This window comes from Myotis nattereri, assembly GCF_964212035.1.
Source record: "Myotis nattereri genome assembly, chromosome: 6".
NCBI classification, from domain to species: Eukaryota; Metazoa; Chordata; class Mammalia; order Chiroptera; family Vespertilionidae; genus Myotis; species Myotis nattereri.
In genome coordinates this window covers 91,164,430-91,188,002 of record NC_138081.1, presented here as the reverse complement: position 1 = coordinate 91,188,002, position 23,573 = coordinate 91,164,430, and the positions used below count along the sequence as shown (strand labels likewise).

General features: G+C 50.7%; 1 protein-coding gene across 1 annotated transcript in view; it reads right to left on the bottom strand.

Annotated features, from left to right (window-relative positions):
* Positions 1-8,056: 8,056 nt before the first annotated feature.
* Positions 8,057-23,573, bottom strand: part of MTHFD1L (methylenetetrahydrofolate dehydrogenase (NADP+ dependent) 1 like) — a gene marked incomplete at its 5' end in the record, with an annotated part of 167,228 nt that continues 151,711 nt past the window's right edge. Inside the window, 2 exons of the mRNA XM_081093670.1 lie at positions 8,057-8,362; positions 20,186-20,311. Coding sequence (XP_080949796.1) covers positions 20,222-20,311 — 90 coding nt within the window. The 3' untranslated portion in view covers positions 8,057-8,362; positions 20,186-20,221. The remainder of the gene's footprint in view (positions 8,363-20,185; positions 20,312-23,573) is intronic.

Genomic DNA, 23,573 nt, shown 5'->3' with positions numbered 1-23,573 from the left:
CTGACATTCTTCCTGAGCGAGCAGCACTGACAGCCTGGGCTTGGGGTCCCACAGACCCAAGTCCAAGTCCCGCTCAGCCCCCTCGCTCCCTGTACGTGACAGTCCCTGAACTTTCGAAGCCTCAGCTTCCTCTCACACGGATAATCAGACCAACCTCCTGGGATTCTTGGGAGGATGAAATGAGGTCATGCTGATAAAATGTGCAGCAGAGATCAAGCTTTCAATAAATGGTGGTGGTTATTAATCCTCGACTAGCCGAGCTGTGAGAGACTGTAGCAGACATTGCTTTTCAAATTTCTCCTTTTACAAGTGAGGCAACTGAAGACTGGGAACGGGAGGTGACTTGGTCAAGGTCACATAACTAGTTAGAGTAGAATCTCGGAATCAGAGCCTGAGCTGACCTAAACCCCAGACACAGAATGAATAAGGAGGAGGAGACAAAATTTGTGTCACATGAATCAAAGGTCTGTAGGCGTCTGACAGTGAACAAACTTAAAGATTGTTTTTAATGTGATAAATGCACATAACATAAAAGCTACCATTGAAGCCTGTTTAATACAGGTCTGTGGCATTAAGTACATTCGCTCTGCTGTGCAACCATCCATCTCCAGAACGTTCTCCGTCTTCCAAACTGAATCTCTGTACCATTCAATAACCATGAAGGGACCTTTGAGTCAGAAAACTATTGTGAGCCGGGAAAAGAAATTCCCGGGGTTTCCTAGCGTACAGTGATGGCTTAAAACCTGACCGTTCTCTTTCCCTTCAGCATCGCACTATTTCTGGCCACTTTTACTTAGGAAAGCTTCATTCCTTTGGGGGCTCCGGGATCTTTCTGTGTTCGCTCTCTTGCCATGGGTGTGTGCTCATTCTGCCTCGCTGGCCGGAGAGGAGCCCCCCACTCCAGGACTCAAGTTTTCACAGCCTGGCTCTCATTCGCGGCCACGCCCTCCCAGTCCCCCGACTCCTGTCACTGTGGTCTCTCATACACAGCGCTTCCCCCCGATGCCAAGTAGTGAGTAAGGGAAGCAAGGAATGTTCTCTCTTCACAGGAAGGGGCCGAATCCTAATAACACATCGAGAAAAAGAACAGCCTGAAACCAGTAACCGCAACTCACACCGGAGGAAGCAATCAGGACACAATGACAGCAAACCACTCACAGCTAAACCTTTACGGCTGAAACCCCCAAACTCCTGCCGCGGCCTGAGCTCCTGTGGCACCAGAGCCACCAAGCCCGAGAGGTCTGCTCAGGCGCGGGGCCCCGTTCCCCTGCCCAGCGCTCTCCCTCTCCCTGGGATGGTTTCACATCGGGCCTGACACCTTCAAAGCAGGATGTTTGTTTGTTTTTTCAATCCTCACCGGAGGATATTTTTCCTTTGATTTTTAGAGAGAGTGGAAGAGAGAGGGAAAGACAGAGAGAATTATTGATGTGAGAGAAACACATCGATTGGTTGCCTCCTGCATGAGCCCTGACCACGGCCCAGTAGGAACCTGCAACCAAGGTACATGCCCTTGACCGAAACTGAACCCAGGACCCTTCAGTCCCCAGGCCGATGCTCTATCCACTGAGTCAAACCAGCTAGGACCAAAGCAGGATGCTAATCAGACCAGCCCAGTGGCCACTTCAGACATGTTCCTGTATGTCACTGGGGCCTGGAGTGGCATGTTGCTAAGAGCTGGAGAGCTAAGAGAAACAGAGGTTGAAATGCTCAGACTGGTGATGCATCCCCAGCGGAGACCCGCAAGGTGCCAATGGTCAGAGCAAACACAATGAGAATAACCAGAGAGACACCAGGTCCACTTGCCCACAGCTGTGATTGGAAGCTGCTGGGGACCAGAGGCTGTGCCGGTCAGGCCCAGGGACCCCTGGGAAGACTCAGCCTGGGCTTGTCCTGCTTCCCCAAGGAGCCCCGGGCAGGGTTCCGTCACAACCCTTGGAGCCATCCTCTAGGTGCCTCTCCTCAGAATTCTTAATCACTTTCCTCTTTAAATATCAGTTTTGCCAGATGAAATGAATAAGAATAATTGCTTAATTATAAGCACGGTATTATGCACATTATACTTATAACACATTTTATCTTCACGACAATCCTATAAAACAGTTACCGTCATTCTCATACGAGGTGGGAACAGGCATTGGGAAGAACAGCGCCTTGCCCAGCTCACACAGCAAGCAGGCTGCAGGGAGCTGGAGACCAGGCCGGGCCCGCTGGCCCTGCCACGCATCTGGACCCCTCTGCCCGAGAAGTCATTCCAGAGAATCTGCTGCTACCCTGGGCATGTCAGCTACGTTCTAAAGATGTTTATAACTGGAGTTGTATGTTGGAAATAAATGTCATTACAACGACTTTAAATACAAGCCCATTATAATTGCTCTAGTGGCCATAAATTGTCATACTAATAAAAAACCTATTCTTTTTGTCATTTTTGTGTGCTGAAGTACACATAACATACAATTTGCTATTTTAACCACTTTAAACAATTCCATGGTATTAATTACATTCGCAATATTGTGTAACCATCACCACTATCTAATCCCAAGCTCTTTCATCACTCAAACAGAAACTCTATATCCATTAAGCAACAACCTCTAGCCCCTATTAACCTCCAATCCACTTTAGAAAATATATATTTTATTGATTTTAGAGAGGAAGGGAGAGGGAGAGAGGGATAGAAAAACCAATAATGAAATAGAACAATTGATTGGCTGCCTCCTGCACATTCCACACTGGGGATCGAGCCCACAACCCGGCATGTGCCCTGACCGGAATTCAAACTGAGACCTCCTGGTTCATAGGTCGATGCTCAACCACTGGGCCACGCTGGACAGGCCAATCCACTTTTTGTCTGTGAATTTTCCTATTCACTTCATATTGTACTTGATAATACAATATCTGTCCTATTATGTCTGGCTTATTCGCTCATCCTCATGTTTTCAAGGTCAATCCATGCTGTATCATATGTCAGAATTTAATCTATTGTATGTACACACCGCATTGGACACTTGGGTTGTTTCCACCTTTTGGCTATTGTAAATAACACTGCTATGGACACGGGTGTACAAGTATCTGTCTGAGTCCCCGTTTTCAACTCCTTCAGTTTATACCCAGGAGTGGAATCCTTGGATCATATGGTAATTCTGTATTTGACTTCTTAAGGAATTCTCTCTTTTGCTATGGAAATAAACAGGTTTATGAGACTGAGGCACTGCCTCCTGTGCTAACGAGGCACCTAAATAAACAGGTTTAAAAAATGAGATACACTTTAATTGCACAGGGTCAATTTCATTGCTATGATTGAAAAACCAAACAAAACAATCCCTTTTGTGGATTAGAATGGCAGCAATATTCTTGACAATGTATTCTTTTTTAAAAAAAACAAATACAAACATAAGAAATAAATGGATTGCTTAGAATACCACATTAAAAACCCAGCCTGAGTAGAACGAATCCATGCTTATATTCTAAGAATTAGCGTTTTAGCCTGGATACAGGCTGGTGGCCACCTAAGGTAGGACACAACCTCCGTGTCAGTCACTCTCTCCTTCTGCCCATTAGAGATGTCTGTCTGGAGTTAAGTAACTAGATCTCACCTTTACGCGCTTCTTTCCTGTTCCTGTTTTTATCTCGGACGCTGGAGCCTTCATCCAGGCTGCTCCTCATCCTCTGACGAGCAGGTCTCCTTCACTCTGTCCTCACCAGGTAGCAGCCTTGGCTCTGTCTGCACGGGTGAGAACAGATGTTCAAATCCTGCTCCCAGTTCAAACTCTGCCAAGACCTGAGCTTTTCGTGCTTGATTTGCCCTTTAGGAGCAATCAATATCGCCCGCTAACGTGGGACTTTCATCCTCGGGTTGCCTGCTGGCTTCATGAGGGCTTGAAGTGAACTTCTCTTTGTCAGTTATCTTCCTGTATTTGAATTGGAACACCTGGTGGGGAATGGAGGTCACCTGGGAGGGGCAGCATCACATGCTTTTACCCTGAAAACCTGTTGCGTTCTAACCAGCTGCTTTGAACTCTCTGATTTTTATTGAAATAGGAGAATCCCAGACCATTTACCAGTTAGCATATTCTTGCTCCCAAAGGCCACTTGCCAGAGGAGAGTGTTGATTCTAAAAACATTTTTACCCCCAGCTCCCCACGCAGGGCGCCCTGTGGTGACACGCTGCAGGTGGAATGGTGTTTTCATGCACTGTCTCGGGGTGCAGGAGGACCCCAAACATCTCACAGACTGTGTGCTACTTTCTCCTTTTCATGCTGGCCAGGGCGCCATCAGTCACTTTTGCCTGGTTGACTTCAGAGTTGTCAGCAACCAGAAACCACCCCAGATCTGTCTTTTCCCCTTTTCTGGCACAAGCTTAGGCCCCTGCCCTCTCCCCGTTCTCTCGGCCAAGCCCCACCCGCCGCTCTGGCCAGCTCCCATCTCGCTGGCTGGTCCCAGTCCAGTCCCAGCGGGCTCATCACAGCAGAAGCAGGGCCTCCCGCCTTCCTTGCTCCCCGCCTCCCTCATTACTTAGCACTTAAGTGGATTTTTTTGCTCATCTGTAGTTTGTTGTGGATGTTTCTGATTCTGGCACTTCTGTTTAGATGTATTTACAGTTAGATCAATTATCTGCTCTAATGGCGAGCGAGGTGGCATGAATAATTTAACCCTAATTTACATTTGGCTTTGGGATGCCTCTGTGCTCACATTTGAGTTTGGGGGTGTCTGACATTCTGGAAATTCACATTTCAGACTCAGTAATGAGGCTGCGGTGTGAGATGCCTGGGGAGGAGGGGGGAGTTATTCAGCATTTTCCCCTCCGGCCCTGCAATGTCCTTTGGCTCCCGATTCCATGATGGAGTTGGAAAGCATCCCTTCTATAGTTGGCTTGTTCTGGACCCAGGAGAGCCTTCCCCATCCTTCAGGGTGTCCGCCTCAGCCGTCTGTCTGTCTGGTGCACAGCGTCTCTATCAAGCGGGGGTGGTAATCAGGAGGCCGACTTGGAGGCAAATGATCAGGGCTCATGTAATTATCCGGGAAAGAAAAATTCCCTAATTGTAAGACTTTGCCAAATGAGCATTCATTATCGGGGGCTGCTCATCAGCACACACACAAATGTAACCGGTCTGATTGTTTTGAAAAATGGCCTTAGCCGTCCTCATTGTAAAACACGTAAGGGACATGATGTATGATTGAACGCGTTAACTGGCTGGGAGCTAGCAGGGTCCTTGCACATCCACAGAGCTGCCCACACAGGGCTGGTGAACCGATGACATCCCGGGTGGAGGGCCAGGCAAAGCTTGCGGCCCTGACCACACCATGAGAAATGTTTAAGTTGAGCTGATTTGTTACATAAACACTCTAACCTCAAACTCAGTCTGGGCAATTGCGTCCCTCTCCTCCGAGCTCTGTCTCGCCAACACGGAGGGGCAAGGGCTGTTTTCAGAACAAACCTGCCTTTAGTCTCATTCTAATCGTGGGATAAAATGATTGAGAAAGTATCTGAACGTTGGTACTTTTAAAGCATTTCAGGAAACTAACATATAAACCTAGAGTGATAAAGGGAAGGGTAGCCTTACCACGGAGTGTGATTTTACAAAAACGAACTCAAAACACGAATGTACACTTCCCTGGCAGATGGGTGGAAAGCCACGCCCCCAGGGCCAGCCTTGCATTGTCTCCGGCAGATCTTGCCAGCCCAGCCCCACCCTCCAGGATCCTCGCAATGGCTTCTGGGATCATTTCACCGGCACCCCTCCCCCAGCCTCAATCCTCATCCTTCAGGCACTGGGCCTAGTGTGAGCCTTGCCTGGGCAGGCACTCAACCCATCCTGCATTATCTGACAAGATGCTGGGATGGCAGCCCAGCTAGCGTGGCTCAGTGGTTGAGCATCAACCTATGAACCAGGAGCTCATGGTTCGATTCCTGGTCAGGGCGCATGCTTGAGTGGCAGGTTCGATCCCCAGTAGGGGGTGTGCAGGAGGCAGCCTATCAATGACTCATGATTGATGTTTCTGTCTCTCTCTCTCTCCCTCTCTCTTCTTCTTTGAAATCAATAATAATAAAAAAAGAACCAAACCCTGGTTCAATGTCAGACCAGAGGCTCTTCAAACATCCATTGTGAAGACTACTCATAGATTGCTTTAATCGAGTCAGTACATTCTAGTTAAAACGAACAAAATATCCCTGGCAATAGAGGAATGAGCAGAACTTTAACGAACGGATCGACTGATTGCCTTGCTGCGTCTTACCTGAGTCTCCTTGTCAGGGAGTCGGGACAGGGTGTTCCTCTGGGAGGCTCAGAGGGTCCTGGGCTGGCCTTGACCTCTGTAGGTGTTCCTACTTGCAGGCGTTGGAGCAGAGAGGCAGCGAGACCACAGGTCTGTGAGCCCTGGCCGGTCACTTCTGCTCTGTGAGTGGTTTCTTACATGTCAGTTCTAGAGCCTGAGAGGAACCAGGACACGCCCATCCTGAGGTTTCTAACCCGAACCCACCCTGCCAAAGGCCACGTGAACTTTTCTTTCTCCTGCCTTGGCCTCGGGAGTAGATAACTAACTCTTCCTTAAAGTAACACTGCCGGCCTGTGGATGCCTCAAGTCTTCACGAGTTGCTAAGCCCGTTAACCAACCTGCCCAAGACCTTCCCTGCCAGTGGGGATTGCTTCTCGCTCAGCAGGTGTATGCGCGTAGGTGAGCGAATGAGGAAGACACGCCAATCACACACCAGCTCTGACACCTCGAGAAGTGAGACGAGCCCCCTGATGGGAAAGCGTTCCCAGCAACACCTGGGTTAGAGGTCCTTCAATGTGAGTGTTGAAAACTTCCGCATCTGTGTTCAGGATGCTTTTGATTTTTCCCTTTTTGGTGACTCGGTGAGCTGCCTGGTGAAAGCTGCCTAAAGAAAGAAGTCCCTGGTCTAAATCTATAGTCCCTCGGAGTATAGATTTCTGAAATCCTTTTCTCCCCCTTGAAGCATTTCAAAAATAGTAAAGGAAACTTTAAATGGCAGAGGAAAATAACAAAAACTCGATAGCAGTAAGCAACTGCTTAAAAAAAATCAACTCACGAGAAAGAATGCTTACTGAGTGCAGCGTAGAGTGCACACATTTACCGAGAACGCTTACAATCCTCAAATGGTGACATAAAAAAATACTAGTTTCCTGTCTCTTTGGAGAGGTATATTCCCAAAGATAAGGTGGGGATGGGTTGGGGGGACACTTCAGAAACACCCAGTGAAATCATTTGTGGGAGTCTTTGTGCAGGGAGGCTTTTAAGTTAGTATCCAGTGTTTTGGAACAAATTAAATTGTGCATAAAGACACATTCTGGGCAGAGCAATTAACGAGCAGGGTCGGCGAAGGGCGCAGCACGAACTCCCAGGAAAGAGCCGGTGGCGAGGTCTCCTGCAGGACGTGCCTGGGGACCGCGGAGACATTCATGGGGACTGTTACTCACACTGCGAGAGCACAATCGCGTCTTGTTTGCGCCTGAATCCTTGGTTTTGTCTAAGCTTTTATATAATTTCGTATTATTGTAGGAAAAAATGGGAACAAAGGAGGGCCAGGAACTCCGGGAGGGGAAAAGGCCATAGAACATTCTTTACTGCGGGTGAAGAGTTGGACACATGGAAAAACATCGGCCAACACCTAACTTTTAGGAGGAACTTTCTTTGCCCTGTGGGCCTTCGGAAGCTTAACGGCCATTGAGACTCACTTACTGGTGGAGGAGACGAGCGTAAACCCGTTAGTTTGGAGGTAAGTGATGCAGCCTCAGTGGCACCGGAAACCAGTGCTGGCTGTGAAGCGCACTTCGTTCCCAAGGACATTAGCACGCTCGGACAGCAGGGAGATTTCACAACGGACCAGATATTTCTCCCTGTTGTTTTTTTTTCTTGTTATGTTTGTGAAGCGCTGGTGGCATTCACAATTTTCCAGGAAACTGGTGTCAGGTAACAGCCCCCCAGGAATAGCCACCTCTAGAGAGCAGAGCTTAATCTGGCGCTGAAAACTGGCCGGCCGGTTTTCTCAAGACAAAACGCATTTCCTTCCAGTTCAAAGACAAGACAGCAAACTCCAGAGTGAGAAAACGTTACCTTTTATTTCACACTCTCCGAATCGCTCCGTCCCCATACAATAAACACTCTCAAGTGTAAGCAGTGGGAGATAATGTAAACGCTGCCGAAACAGAAAATAAATTAGTTTCTTTTCAACGTGGTGGAGGTCCTCTCACTGATCACTGCGCTCGGCCGCAGACAGACGCCCCGGGAAGGAGAAATCTTTGGCCTATTCTACCACTTCTCCCGCGTTGCGTAACAAGCCTATTTCAAATTCATCCTCTCCTCCAACCGCGGCCAAAAGGCAAGGAGTAGTTTGAGTTTCAGGAACCTGAAAAACAGAAAAAAGGGGGGGGGGGGAAAGTCTCAGTGGTTTAAGAACAGGCTTCCCCTGGTGGGACACTGTTAATATCTAAAGCTGGAGCTCTAAAGCTGGAGACAGAAGAGAGTTCAAGGGCAGGTGGGCGAGTCTATTCACAGGAGGAGGCTGAGACCACTGTGGCGACATTTTTGGTGATGAGCAGCGAGTCGGTTCTGCACCCCTGTGACCGCGTCCGGGGGACACTGCAGGCAGTTTCTAAACGTCCTAACAGATTCACTTGGGGGCCGTGGTGGGAGCCCCATGACTCCTACACTTGGGGTCTGCAGTCCCAGGGTCCTGTCCAGTGAGAACGTTCAGGCTGTGAGACCGAGACGCCTGTCCCCTTTGATGTCAGCCTCCCTTTTACAGCAGGCACGGGAAGCAAGCTCCGAAAACCGCACTCAGGATGAGAAGGAAGTGAGCAGACCAGAACTATTGTTGTTAGGGCTCTGCGGCATTCCCTCAAAGGGTATGAAGACTCTCTGCCACTGTTTAACCCTGCAGTCTTTTAGAAAGAGAAGCGATTAAACTATATTTAAAAACAAACAAAGAAAACACCTAAGTTCCAGAAAAAAAAAAAAAATGTGTTCACTACTCCAGAAGAAATGTAAATGCATTTATCTACCCGGCCAGGAGTTCAGACGCGGCTGGAATATAGCAAGTGGGCCTCCCACACGTGAGGGAGGGGGCTGGAGCCAGAGAGAACACAAGATGGAGATGAAGACAGACGACGATGAACTGCAAATACTCCCCTAATGTCTGATTCCGGTCAGGGAGTGAATAAAGCAGAAACACTGCCAGCATAAGAACCACGAAGAAGGGAATACTGGGGATGTTTGGGAGGGAGGTCTGTCGGGTGCAGACCTCATCCTCTGCTCAGACGAGGCTGGCCTCCCTTTGCTAAGGCTCAGAGACTCTTGGGGAGGAAAGAGGGAAGGAGGGGCCTAAGGCAGGAGGGTGGGGGGGGGGGGGATGGAGATGCCCTGAGGCAGGCCAGGCTGGAACAAGGCCTTCCACCTCTGGGGGCAGGGTGTGTGTGTGTGTGTGTGTGTGTGTGTATGTAAGAGCAGCTGATCAGCATGTAACCTCTGTGCCCCATGGATTTGTGTTTAAAGTGGCTCAGAGTCTATGGTTTCACATTTTAAGAAAACTCGGAGGGTTGGCAGAAGTATATAGAGTCTGATTGTAGATTTTTAAAAATTAGATGTAATAGTCAAGGTGAGAATGTGAAAACGAATCAGTATATTGTTTATTCAGCGGGAGAACAACAATTTTAGGAGTTTATTTAGTGGGTAAATATTTTGGAAGATGGAATATATCAGACATTTTGTCGTGGTACGGGAATAATAAATTTAACAGTGCCCAGACGCAGAGAAGAGGAAGAGGCAAAGGATGGATTCCAGAGAGTCGAGGCAGTGTGGCCACCTTGATTTGGGCCTCCTAATTCTGACTTTGGACTTTTAGCCTCTAGAAGTGTGAAAGAATAAATTTCTGGTGGTCTAATTTAAGCCACCCAGTAATTTGTTAGAGCAACCATAGGATATATACCATTAGGGGATGGGAGGATTAGCTCTTTCTCCTCTTTATTAAGAAAATTTTGCCCTAGCCAGTTTGGCTCAGTGGCTAGAGCGTCAGCCTGCGGTCAAGGGCACATGCCTGGGTTGTGGGCTTGGTCCCCGGTAGGGCGAGTGTAGGAGGCAGCTGATCAATGATTCTCTTTCATCATTGATTTTTTTTTCCTCTCTCTCTCCCTCCCTCCCTCCCTCTCCCTTCCTCTCTGAAATCAATAAAAGATATTTAAATTTTTTTATTTTAACCGGAGAACCAAGATGGCGGCATAGGTTAATGCCGGAGTTTGCTGCCTTGAACAACTACTTCAAAAGTGAAACTAAAAAACGGAACGGACATCACCCAGAACCACAGGAACGCTGGCTGAGTGGAAGTCCTACAACTAGGAGGAAAGAGAAACGCATACGGACACTCAGAGGAGGCGCAGTGCTGAAGTCAAATTCTGAGGTTTGGAGTGTGCGGAGCAGGCTGGCGGTGGAGGGCGCGGTTGGCGTTGTCAATCGGGAGGGAGTTGCAGACTCTGAGCTCCAGATACAGGCGAGTCTTTAGGGACCCAGACTCAAACGGGAGAAGCGGGACTGTCTGGCTTCGGTCAGAGCGAGTGCAGCTTTCTCTCCGAGGTTTGCAACGGGTGCTGGGACTCAGAGAGGCAGAGCCCCTGGGGACAGGACTGAGAGCCGCCATAACTGCTCTCTCCGGCCCACCCTGATCCTGTGCGACCCGCCCCGCCCAAGCCCTGCACAGAGGCATTTGCCGGATAGCCTCAGGCAAAGGCTAGATTAGCACCTCCCTAGAGGACAGAAGTTCTCTCACTGCAGACACAGTTGATTCTCATAGCCACTTGGCCTGGAGGTCAAACCCTCCCTGGTATTAGCTACAACAATCAAGGTTTAACTATAAGACTGCGCACAAAGACCACTAGGGGGTGCACCAAGGAAGCATAACAAAATGCGGAGACAAAGAAACAGGACAAAATTGTCAATGGAAGATATAGAGTTCAGAACCACACTCTTAAGGTCTCTCAAGAACTGTTTAGAAGCCGCCGATAAATTTAATGAGATCTACAAGAAAACTAATGAGACCCTCGATGTTATATTGGGGAACCAACTAGAAATTAAGCATACACGGACTGAAATAACGAATCTTATACAGACTCCCAACAGCAGACCAGAGGAGCGCAAGAATCAAGTCAATGATTTGAAATGCGAGGAAGCAGAAAACACCCAACCAGAAAAGCAAAATGAAAAAAGAATCCAAAAATGCGAGGATAGTGTAAGGAGCCTCTGGGACAGCTTCAAGCGTAGCAACATCAGAATTATAGGGGTGCCAGAAGATGAGAGAGAGCAAGATATTGAAAACCTATTTGAAGAAATAATGACAGAAAACTTCCCCCACCTGGTGAAAGAAATGGACTTACAGGTCCAAGAAGCGCGGAGAACCCCAAACAAAAGGAATCCAAAGAGGACCACACCAAGACACATCATAATTAAAATGCCAAGAGCAAAAGATAAAGAGAGAATCTTAAAAACAGCAAGAGAAAGAAACTCAGTTACCTACAAGGGAATACCCATACGACTGTCAGCTGATTTCTCAACAGAAACCTTGCAGGCGAGAAGGGAGTGGCAAGAAATATTCAAAGTGATGAATACCAAGAATCTACAACCAAGATTACTTTATCCAGCAAAGCTATCATTCAGAATTGAAGGTCAGATAAAGAGCTTCACAGATAAGGAAAAGCTAAAGGAGTTCATCACCACCAAACCAGGATTATATGAAATGCTGAAAGGTATCCTTTAAGAAGAGGAAGAGGAAGAAAAAGGTAAAGATACAAATTATGAACAACAAATATGCATCTATCAACAAGTGAATCTAAGAATCCAGTGAATAAATAATCTGATGAACAGAATGAACTGGTGATTATAATAGAATCAGGGACATAGAAAGGGAATGGACTGACCATTCTTGGGGGGGAAAGGGGTGTGGGAGATGCGGGAAGAGACTGGACAAAAATCGTGCACCTATGGATGAGGACAGTGGGTGGGGAGTGAGGGCGGAGGGTGGGGCGGGAACTGGGAGGAGGGGAGTTATGGCGGGGGGGGGGGGGAAAGAGGAACAAATGTAATAATCTGAACAATAAAGATTTAATTAAAAAAAAAATTTTTTTTAAAATTTTATTTACCTTTATATTATTATTAATAACACTTGGCTCCTGGCTCCTCTTTGCCAATAATTTATCAGTTCCCATTGTTGAATAACAGAGGTTAAAGTTAAGTACACTACCAACGTGACTATAACTTAACCTCAATAACATTGGTAAAGTTGATGATGACATATTTTGACTATTTTTTTAAGCCTGAATAGTGAACAATTTAGAATCATTTACATCATGAGGTTCTTTTGAGATTTGCCTTTGAACGAGGAGGGTTTAGTCTACTTATTTCTCTTATTAGTGAAGCTGCATGGCAGCACAGGGTGCTGATTAACTACGTTGAATTCTGGTAAAAATGTCTTTTGCAGTGGAAAGAATTTCAAGTTCATAGCATTTGTTAAAACTTTCCCCCTACCTTACAAGTCCTAATTTTTCTTAACCAAGCAGATTATTACTAAAGCCATAATGAAAGTCTTTCGGATTCCTCACCTGAGGATATTTTTCCATTGATTTTTAGAGAGAATGGAAGGGAGAGAGGGAAGGAGGGAAAGGAAGGAAGAGATACAGACAAAGAGAGAGAGAGAGAGAGAGAGAGAGAGAGAAGAAACATTGATGTGAGACACATCAATTGATTCCCTTTCATGTCCCAACCTGCGCCAGGGATGGAACCTGCGGCCCAGGTATGTGCCCTTGACTGGAAATTGAACCCTCGACCCTTTAATGCTTGGGCTAACACTCTAACCACTGAGCGACACCAGCCAGGGCTCTGATTTTTTTGTTGACAAATAATTTCTTCTATTTTTGATGAGCTAACCATGTATAGATTTAGTTACTAGAAAAATTCTGTTTCCCGAGTTTGCTGAAATATTTATTATTTTCCTTTCCTTATGTTTTTAAAGAAAATATAAGATGATTTGTTTCTCCCCCAACCCCTAAAAAAGTGTCCAGAAAAACTTTCTTTAAAAGGGAATTAATCATTTCACAACGGCTAAGCTTCAAAACATTCCACCTCAGTTAGGAAGGATTTAGTCATCACTATCTTTTAGATGTCAACGACGTTCGAACGATGTCATCTGTAGATTTAATTATCACCATCTTTTGTTTAAGCCACTTGGACTCCCTGCCTATGCTGGCCCTTGTCTGGAAATGGAGAAAGAGGGGCAGGGTCTACTGCAAGGACGGGTGGGTGGTGAACGAGGACCTTGGCCTTGAAGCACAATGGTGGGCATCATTCTTGAGCTGCTCCACGAAAAGATAAGAGTTTCAAGACCAAAACCACAGAGTCTAGGTGTCCCCCAAGGAACCCCGAAACCCTGAGGTTTGCAACTTGGGGATAGAAGACCATGTTCCCAGAAGGTCTACAGGCAACAACCATATTCAAGATGAACTGATGACTATTAAATTTCATTGAAAATTTCTGCTCCAAAGGCAGGTTAGGGGGAAAAAACGAGCTGGTGTTATACTCGTTTTCGCATGTGCAATTCAAGAAAAACAATTCTCGGGTAAGTACCCACCATTACAGAGTCCATCTGATCCCGCACTAAACACAACTTTGCATATCCGAACAAAGCAGAGCCTCGGCTTCTTCAGGAAACCTGCCAGGGTGTTCTGTGTTCCTCTGAGTCCTGCCAAGGCTCAGAAATACGATGAAGGTTCAGAACGAGCAACCCACAGCGGGGGCAAGAACCACCCTCCCTAAATCCAACCGTCTTCAAACAAAAGGCTGAGCAGTGGAGTCGCAGGATCGGTTTCACTGGGACAAGCAACTGATTTTAATTAGTGCTATCTGGTGACATCCAGAAGAGTGACTCATGCCCCGACGGCCACCACAGTGACTGCACCACAGGGAGGCCTTGGGAGCAGGAGCAAGGGCTCAGGTTCCGGGCATTTCCTGGCAAGTCCCATTCCCACTAAGTCACACAGTTTCCTAGAGGTGAGGTAAGCAGGACGGAGAGGACGCGGAAGCGGAAGGGAAGGAAGTTGTCACCGGCCCAGCGTAGTCTTCTTCCAGGGGGGACGCGCCTGCCTCACGTCCCGCCGAGTGTGGAGAACTATGGAGAGTCTGACCACCGTGTGAGTCAAGCCACCGACAGGCCATTTCCTCTTCCGATGCCCTAATCTGTCCAAGTTGACCGTCATCCAAGCTGGAACATTTTGATTTTGTGCATTTTTAACAGCCACAGACCTCTGACCGTCAGAAGTGGTCCCCGAGGGCCGTATGTGAGAGGCCACAGGAAACAGAAAGAACGTTTGCGGGACCAGTGAGCGGAGGAGTCCCTGGGAAGGAATGTTTGCTTTGTACGGTGGTTTTATCTTACGACACCGGATTCACTTTCAATTGTTCCAGCGAGGTCAAGTGATGGGTTTTGAACCGCTGCCCACCAGGCCTAGACCAGGTTTTGGCAGTTCACAAAGAAGAGAGAGCCTTGGCTAAGAGAGTGGGAAAGTGCCATTCATGAGAGAGTTAAGCAAGAGATAGCTCTATTCTATTTGGACTACAAAGAATTTCAACAAAGCCATAGCTTTTCAAACCCAAATAATTATCTTTTGTTATTAAGAAAGGTCACTTGGTTATCCCAAAATTACAGGTGTGTTCCAATAGCTGGCTATCATCTTCCAGGAAGGGCTGAAGTTCTTTGACCCCGAGACCGAAACGAAAAGGACGTGCTTTGGTTTGGGGCATAAAGAATGGGGTGGGACCGAGAGTAAGCCGATCTGGGTTGAGTCTTTGCTTTCGTACTTATTAGCTGTGCAACTTGAGCAAGTGGCTGACCTCTCTGGGCCAGAGTTTTCACAGCTCTGGAATGAAGATGCTACCATCTCACTGGGTTGGTGGCAGCATCACACGGGACAGGGATGGCAAAGTGATGAGGGCAGACTAAGCACTTGAGCTCTGGAAAGACAGTGCTGCAGCCCTGTGGATCGGCACATGTCTCATTTATACCCCCTCCCATCCCCCCGCCTCCCGCAGTGACCAGAGGAAGGATCTGATCTCTTGGGGCAGCACCTGCCTCCGAGGAGTGCTGTGACCACCTGTGCGAGTGCTGCACACAGCGCCTGGCATGTGGAGGCAATCACCACAGGCCAGAGCCCTGACTCCAGCCCTGCTCAATCTCCAGATTAAAATCCAGAAGAGTCCGTGTCAGGAAACAGGCACATACATTTAAGTGTAGGTGACAGCAAAACTACGGCCCCGTCCCTTGGCATTACACGGGTCTTAAATATGCAATAATTAAGGTATAATTGGGTTTATACGACCTACTTGGGGAGAAAAATGAAAATGGACCAACAGGCTGAAAAACTACTATCCAAGAGAGATGCAAAGAGTGTACACACTTGTTCTGGAGAAAAATGACAAAGGGCAGAGACGTAGCATAACGGGCTCTTGACATGGAAAGGGAGATTAGGCAGGACAGGGGTCAATTTTCAGTTTAAGAGAAATGATCATGTTAGTTTCCCAAGGCCCGGCTGGGAAAGCCGAGACATTCACACACACACACACACACACACACACACACACACACACACTCAAACCAAACGACCAAAATAACACTGTTATCAAAACTCAAGGTTATAGGCCTTTTTGCTTAAAAAAAAAAAAGTCCCTTAGTTCACTTTTTTCAAAAATGACAAAGATATGGAATGTGGTTGTGGTTAAAACTAAATACAGTGCTAACCAGTTTGGCTCAGTGGATAGGCGTCAACCTGCGGACTGAAGGGGCCCAGGTTCGATTCCGGTCAAAGGCATGTACCTTGGTTGCAGGCACATCCCCAGCAGGGGGTGTGCAGGAGGCAGCTGGTCGATGTTTCTCTCTCATCGATGTTTCTAACTCTCTATCCCTCTCCCTTCCTCTCTGTAAAAAAATCAATAAAATATATTTTAAAAAAACAACAAAACAAAAAACCTAAATATAGCTCCTACTCCTCAGCAAGAAACACACAGACACCACGAAACACCACACACAACCCAGGCCAAGCAGCTCCACACCCTGTGTTAATGTAACTTCATATAAGTGGCCCATCACCTTCCTCTTCATGGCCCAGGCTTTGGTGTGTTAGTGACAAGGACTTAACTCCCCATGTTGCCTACTGGCAGTGAAACGAGGGAAAGTGAGGCCCCTGCGTGCCTGGCGGGGGCCCTGTCTCCGCGACAGTCGGCAGGAAGGGTCTGCAGGCCAAGCCCGCTCACCTGGCCGGCCCAGGACCCGCTGGCACTGGGAGGGGCGCGGGGTTGAGGAGCAGGAACGGTGTGAGCGGGGAGGATGAACTGAGGGTGTGTTGGGGGAAGGGATGCATGCGCCTTGAGAATATGGTGAGGACACATTTGATATATGGGATGAGGAAAAGCAGCTCTGGGCCTTTAAAACCCCTGACTGGGAGTTTTCCAGGGAGGAGGGTGGGGAGGGTGGTCATTTTTCTCCCTGATGGGAAGCGAGGAGAGAAGCCTGCAGGTGTGGCTGCAGGACTGAGGGGCAGATAAAGGGGCCCCAGCTGTGGCTGCCCACGTGGCTCCAAGTTAAGCTCAACCCCCTGGACTGTGGCCAGCGAGCCGTCACAGTGTCTGATTTCTGCTGCCCTGTCCTGCCCGGACTCAGGCCACTCTGAATGCGCTGTCCCGTCTCCACGCGTCTTTCCAGGGCAAGCGTGCAATCGCCCTGTTGAGCCACAGTTGAGTATTACAGGTCGAATGATGTCCCCTAAAAGGAGCCCTGACCCCAGTACCTGTGACTGTGACCTTATCTGGAAACACGGTCTTTGCAGATGTAATTAAAATGAGGTCAGTAACCGGGGGGCCTAATTCAGCATGACTAGTGTCCTGATCAGAAGAGAAAGCCACGTGGAGACAGGCACGCAGGGAGAAAGCCATGTGGCCATGGACGCAGAGAATGGGCAGAGGCCAGGAAGGACCCCACCAGTGTCAGATTGTCCATAGCCCAGTGTCAGAGGATCCATGGTCCAGTGTCAGAGGGTCCACGGCCCAGTGTCAGAGGGTCCACGGCCCAGTGTCAGAGGGTGCACGGTCCAGTGTCAGAGGGTGCACGACCCAGTGTCAGAGGGTCCACGGCCCAGTGACAGAGGATCCATGGTCCAGGGTCAGATTGTCCATAGCCCAGTGTCAGAGGATCCATGGTCCAGTGTCAGAGGGTCCACGGCCCAGTGTCAGAGGGTCCACGGCCCAGTGTCAGAGGGTCCACGGCTCAGTGTCAGAGGGTCCACGGCCCAGTGTCAGAGGATCCACGGTCCAGGGTCAGAGGGTCCACGGCCCAGTGTCAGAGGGTGCACGACCCAGTGTCAGAGGGTGCACGGCTCAGTGTCAGAGGGTCCACGGCCCAGTGTCAGAGGGTGCACGGCCCAGTGTCAGAGGGTGCACGGCCCAGTGTCAGAGGGTCCACGGCCCAGTGTCAGAGGGTGCACGACCCAGTGTCAGAGGGTCCACGGCCCAGTGTCAGAGGATCCATGGTCCAGGGTCAGATTGTCCATAGCCCAGTGTCAGAGGGTGCACGGCCCAGTGTCAGAGGGTCCACGGCCCAGTGTCAGAGGGTCCACGGCCCAGTGTCAGAGGGTGCACGACCCAGTGTCAGAGGGTCCACGGCCCAGTGTCAGAGGATCCATGGTCCAGGGTCAGATTGTCCATAGCCCAGTGTCAGAGGGTGCACGGCTCAGTGTCAGAGGGTCCACGGCCCAGTGTCAGAGGGAGCACGGCCCAGTGTCAGAGGGTCCACGGCCCAGTGTCAGAGGGTCCACGGCCCAGTGTCAGAGGGTCCACGGCCCAGTGTCAGAGGATCCACGGTCCAGGGTCAGAGGGTCCACGGCCCAGGGTCAGAGGGTCCACGGCCCAGTGTCAGAGGGTCCACGGCCCAGTGTCAGAGGGTGCACGGCTCAGTGTCAGAGGGTCCACGGCTCAGTGTCAGAGGATCCACGGCCCAGTGTCAGAGGATCCATGGTCCAGGGTCAGAGGGTCCACGGCCCAGTGTCAGAGGGTGCACGGCCCAGTGTCAGAGGGTCCACGGCCCAGTGTCAGAGGGTCCACGGCCCAGGGTAAGAGGGTCCACGGCCCAGTGTCAGAGAGTGCACGGCCCAGTGTCAGAGGGTGCACGGCCCAGTGTCAGAGGGTCCACGGCCCAGTGTCAGAGGGTGCACGGCTCAGTGTCAGAGGGTCCACGGCTCAGTGTCAGAGGATCCACGGCCCAGTGTCAGAGGATCCATGGTCCAGGGTCAGAGGGTCCACGGCCCAGTGTCAGAGGGTGCACGGCCCAGTGTCAGAGGGTGCACGGCCCAGTGTCAGAGGGTGCACGGCCCAGTGTCAGAGGGTCCACGGCCCAGTGTCAGAGGGTCCACGGCCCAGGGTAAGAGGGTCCACGGCCCAGTGTCAGAGAGTGCACGGCCCAGTGTCAGAGGGTGCACGGCCCAGTGTCAGAGGGTCCACGGCCCAGTGTCAGAGGGTCCACGGCCCAGTGTCAGAGGGTGCACGGCCCAGTGTCAGAGGGTCCACGGCCCAGTGTCAGAGGGTGCACGGCCCAGGGTAAGAGGGTCCACGGCTCAGTGTCAGAGGGTGCACGGCCCAGTGTCAGAGGGTGCACGGCCCAGTGTCAGAGGGTCCACGGTCCAGTGTCAGAGGGTGCACGGCCCAGTGTCAGAGGGTCCACGGCCCAGTGTCAGAGGGTCCACGGCCCAGGGTAAGAGGGTCCACGGCCCAGTGTCAGAGAGTGCACGGCCCAGTGTCAGAGGGTGCACGGCCCAGTGTCAGAGGGTCCACGGCCCAGTGTCAGAGGGTGCACGGCTCAGTGTCAGAGGGTCCACGGCTCAGTGTCAGAGGATCCACGGCCCAGTGTCAGAGGATCCATGGTCCAGGGTCAGAGGGTCCACGGCCCAGTGTCAGAGGGTGCACGGCCCAGTGTCAGAGGGTGCACGGCCCAGTGTCAGAGGGTGCACGGCCCAGTGTCAGAGGGTCCACGGCCCAGTGTCAGAGGGTCCACGGCCCAGGGTAAGAGGGTCCACGGCCCAGTGTCAGAGAGTGCACGGCCCAGTGTCAGAGGGTGCACGGCCCAGTGTCAGAGGGTCCACGGCCCAGTGTCAGAGGGTCCACGGCCCAGTGTCAGAGGGTGCACGGCCCAGTGTCAGAGGGTCCACGGCCCAGTGTCAGAGGGTGCACGGCCCAGGGTAAGAGGGTCCACGGCTCAGTGTCAGAGGGTGCACGGCCCAGTGTCAGAGGGTGCACGGCCCAGTGTCAGAGGGTCCACGGTCCAGTGTCAGAGGGTGCACGGCCCAGTGTCAGAGGGTCCACGGCCCAGGGTAAGAGGGTCCACGGCCCAGTGTCAGAGGGTCCACGGCTCAGTGTCAGAGGGTGCACGGCCCAGTGTCAGAGGGTGCACGGCCCAGTGTCAGAGGGTCCACGGCCCAGTGTCAGAGGGTGCACGGCCCAGTGACAGAGGGTGCACGGCCCAGTGTCAGAGGGTCCACGGCTCAGTGTCAGAGGGTGCATGGCCCAGTGTCAGAGGGTCCACGGCCCAGTGTCAGAGGGTCCACGGCCCAGTGTCAGAGGGTCCACGGCCCAGTGTCAGAGGGTGCACGGCCCAGCCGACACCTGGCCCTGGACTTCTGGCCTCCATAACTAGGAAGGGTTAAATTTCTGTTGCTTAAGCCACCCCGCTGTCATGCTCTCTTATGGCAGCCCTAGCCAACGAAGACACCATGATTCTTCTATCACGGGATTCTAACTCTGTAACCAAGAGATATGTGGCCCTTGAAAATGACAGCAGATATTAGTTTTTATTCTGGAAAAAGAATGAGTGTACAGATTACCATTGCTATGGAAAGAGCTGCCTTCCCCAAATCCGTATTCACAGAGGATATGATCTGACTTTCACCAAGGACCTAGGTCCCGAGCATCTCACTGCATAGCCACACCCCACAGCAACTCTCAAGTCCTGGGCTGTTATTAGGCAGGAATTCGCAGTAACCAACTCAGGGAATTACTTATCAGACCATTTTTGTCGGGAATATTAAAAGAACAACACAAAACTAAAACTAAAAAAGATTTGGAAAAAGAAAAAGTAGAAAGCAGAACAGCCTACCTGAATTGGGTCCTGTGAGAATAGCGTCTTGTCCACTTAGAACAAGCCTTGAACTTGCTCTGTTTCTGTATCGAGATCGATGTCGTAGAAGCAGGGCCGTGTGGGCAGTCCCGGCATGGTGCTCATCTGGAGGGGAAAACACAGGCAGACACATCAGCAAACGCCGCCACGCGATCACCGGGCAGCTAGCGATGTAAATGAATTGGACAATCCAATTCCGCTTTATCTAACTCAAGTCATATATCCACCCATTATCTCTTTATATTGGCCGTCTGCTATTTCAACCTTTAAGGAAATGAAACAGAAAAGGCAAATGTCGAAATTTTGAAAATTGAGACCATTTGCTCTCCCCGATGGCCGGCCCCATCATAGACTGTGGCTCCCAAACAGTGATTTTTAAACCTTTGTCTTTCCTAAATCAAATCTTACTGGTAATGTTGAGCCCCAACAAAGGTGAGCCCCTCTGGTTGAAGGGGACAGTGGGTGTGGGTGGAGGGGACAATGGCCTCCTCTTCCCCTCCAATTACGGCGCCCACGACCCATGTTTGTAAAGCCTCCAACCCCGGGAGCACAATGTACAAACTCCTGCTCTCCAGAAAGCCATCACTGTGCCTGCCTCAGGAACAAGAACGGATGCTTAGTGAGAACTATGTGCTGGGCACTGCGCGGAGTTCCTTACATATTTTATCTTCCCGACAACACTATGAGAAGGTGCTTTTATTATGTCCGTGTGACATGGGAGGCAGCAGAGGTTAAATCACTTGCCGGAGGCCACCCAGGTGGTCAGAAGCAAAACTGGAAATTTGACTCCATGCCTGTGATCTCCAATGGCTCCTTTAGCGACCGCCGCTGGAGGTTACAGTGATAGCCTCCGTCATCCCCATGTGCTTTACGGGGGTAACGTAAGTCAGTCTTCCCCCACGTTACTGAAGAGGACAGTGGGTTTTAGGCACAAAGGCATGGACTCAGGGACACAGCCAGGAGTGGTGGAAACGGGATTAACCCAGGCCACGCTCCTCACTGCTTTGCGGCACCGTGTCCAGATCAGAGTCCACAGGGCGCTCTCCGCCCACCTGCATCGGAAACCCTGGGTGTGCTGGGCATGGCCCCCAACTCCCCCTGGTGGTCCTCACACCGAACACTGGTCTGGGATCTAGATCAGTGGTCACCAACCTTTCAGCCCTCACGGACCACTGACTGGCGACCGCTGATCTAGATGGTGAGGCTCCTGCATGACCCACTCTTATCGACTTCAGTGTTTCCGCTTGTGCTTTCACATGCACTCTCCACACAAAGGAGGCCTGAAAAGCAATGCTGCGTCCCACTCGTCTGAGGAGGGGCGCCCGGATTCTGCTGGCCTGGTTCTTCCGAGGGCTGAGTGCTGTGTCAGGCAAATGTATGTCTGCCTGGCCAGAGAACGCTGGGAAAGGAGGCTGCACTGCACCGCTCCATGCCTCCAGGGTGTGTCTGCTCCTCCCCACCAGGCACAGTGCTCAGCCAGACAGGAGCCAGATGAGGCCTCTCTGATAGAACTGTCTCACTCTCCGCTTCCTTTCTGCAATGACCCCGGATTTCTCGGTCCGCCACCCTCTTCTGCCTTGTGATGCCGACAGACTCTTGCTACAGAGACCGCGGTCTGTGGATCAGTAGCACTGGTGTCTCTGGGAGTTGCTGGACATTCAAATCTCAGAGCCGCGCAGGCCTGCTGAACCAAAACCTGCAGTTTCAGCAAGTCTGCAGGTAACGTGTGCACGTTATAGCATGAGGAGCGAGGCTCAGTCAATGTGGCCCAGATGCCTGACCCCATCCAGCCCACTCCCCATCCCCGTGCGCAGCCGGAGAGGATGCTGGGTGGTGGAGGGGTCTGTGCACCTGCAGGCCTCGTTAACCACCTGGACCAGGAGCCGGACGGGACGTGCATAAACCCCTGGGACATACGGTGGCCAGCTCCTGTCTTGCTCACTGCACGGGACTGTACTTTAGATATATGATGGGCTAAAAGGGCTCCTGGGACCTGCTTGGAATATGGGTACCATTTATAACAAACACATCCTTGGGAAAATGTGCTTAGGGTTTCAAGCAATTACCTACGAATACGGTTTCAGTGCTCAACGGCTTTTAGGTGGGAACTTCCTGTATTTTAAAACTGCAGGTATGTCGATGGCTATTTCTCCTCCGGAAGCCTGTGGTCCTGGCAGGGGTGACGCCTTTCTCTGGTTACCACAGTGGGTGCACGTACCCCAGGAGATCACGGGAAGAAACCGGGGCTCACTGTGTTGGCACATGGACAGCAAACACAAGGGACACCGAGTGGGAACCGCTCAGATTCTTTTCCTGAGTACAACCCACCTGCCAGGTACGAGACGGCAGGTTTCCTGTCCGACCGCATTCTGACGCGGGCATTTTAAGATGCCTCTGTAGTCGGCGCGGGGCTATGGATTTGGGAACAGGAACCCGCATTTTATCGTTGAAGAGAGAGAAAGGAATGATCACACACAGCCACAGTGACGCTGCCCCCGCCTGTAAATTAACTCGGCAGGACGGTGCCCAGACTTTGCGGCTGCAGTTCCTGAGGCTGCAGTGCCCCGGCGGCATCCCGCAGGAGGCGGGTTAGGTCTCGATCTCCGCGAGGTGAGAAAACCCAGGAAGAACGCAAAGGCAGTGCATTGTGGGCTCATCTGAACAAAGCTACAACGGACGCTTCTGCTGTGGATAATGATCACCCCGTCTGCTGGTTCACACACTACTTCTGCAGACATGAAAATCAAGGCTGAGCTCATGCAAGACCAAGACAGACAGAGGTGGGGCATGGCGCGTGGGGTTCCTGAAGCGGACCTACGGCTGCAGTGAGCCCGAGGGCGCGTCATCGGGTCATCCGGATTCTGCCACAGAACTGGGAGTTAAAAGTAGCCGAGACAGTCAATGCCGGCAAGGTGAAATGCCTTTACTCTATTTTCGGTTTACGGGGAGAGATGAGCTTAATCAGAAGATGCCCATGTTTCTTTCCAAGGATGCAATCATCACTACCCAGAATCCACGATGACGTATCTGGGATACGCAGCCACAGACGAGAAAGCACACAGTCTGCGGAGCTGGGGGACTCCCTGACCCGTGGACGAGGAGCCATCTCCCACAGAGCCACGCTGAAAATAAAACCCCTCCCACAGAGCAGACACAATGTGGAATGCTGTTAACAAGACCTAACACACTCGCTCCAATTGTCTCCCAGTAAAAAACTGGTATCAACGGGTAGTAGCCCCCAGACAAGAGTCAGGACAGCAGGACAAGAAGGAAGGGTTCGGACAGCCCTTGGCAGTTGACCTCTGGCCCCGAGCCTGCAGTCAGTGGTGATCTGTTGACTTTATTTGTGTGCCCTCCAAGGAGGCCT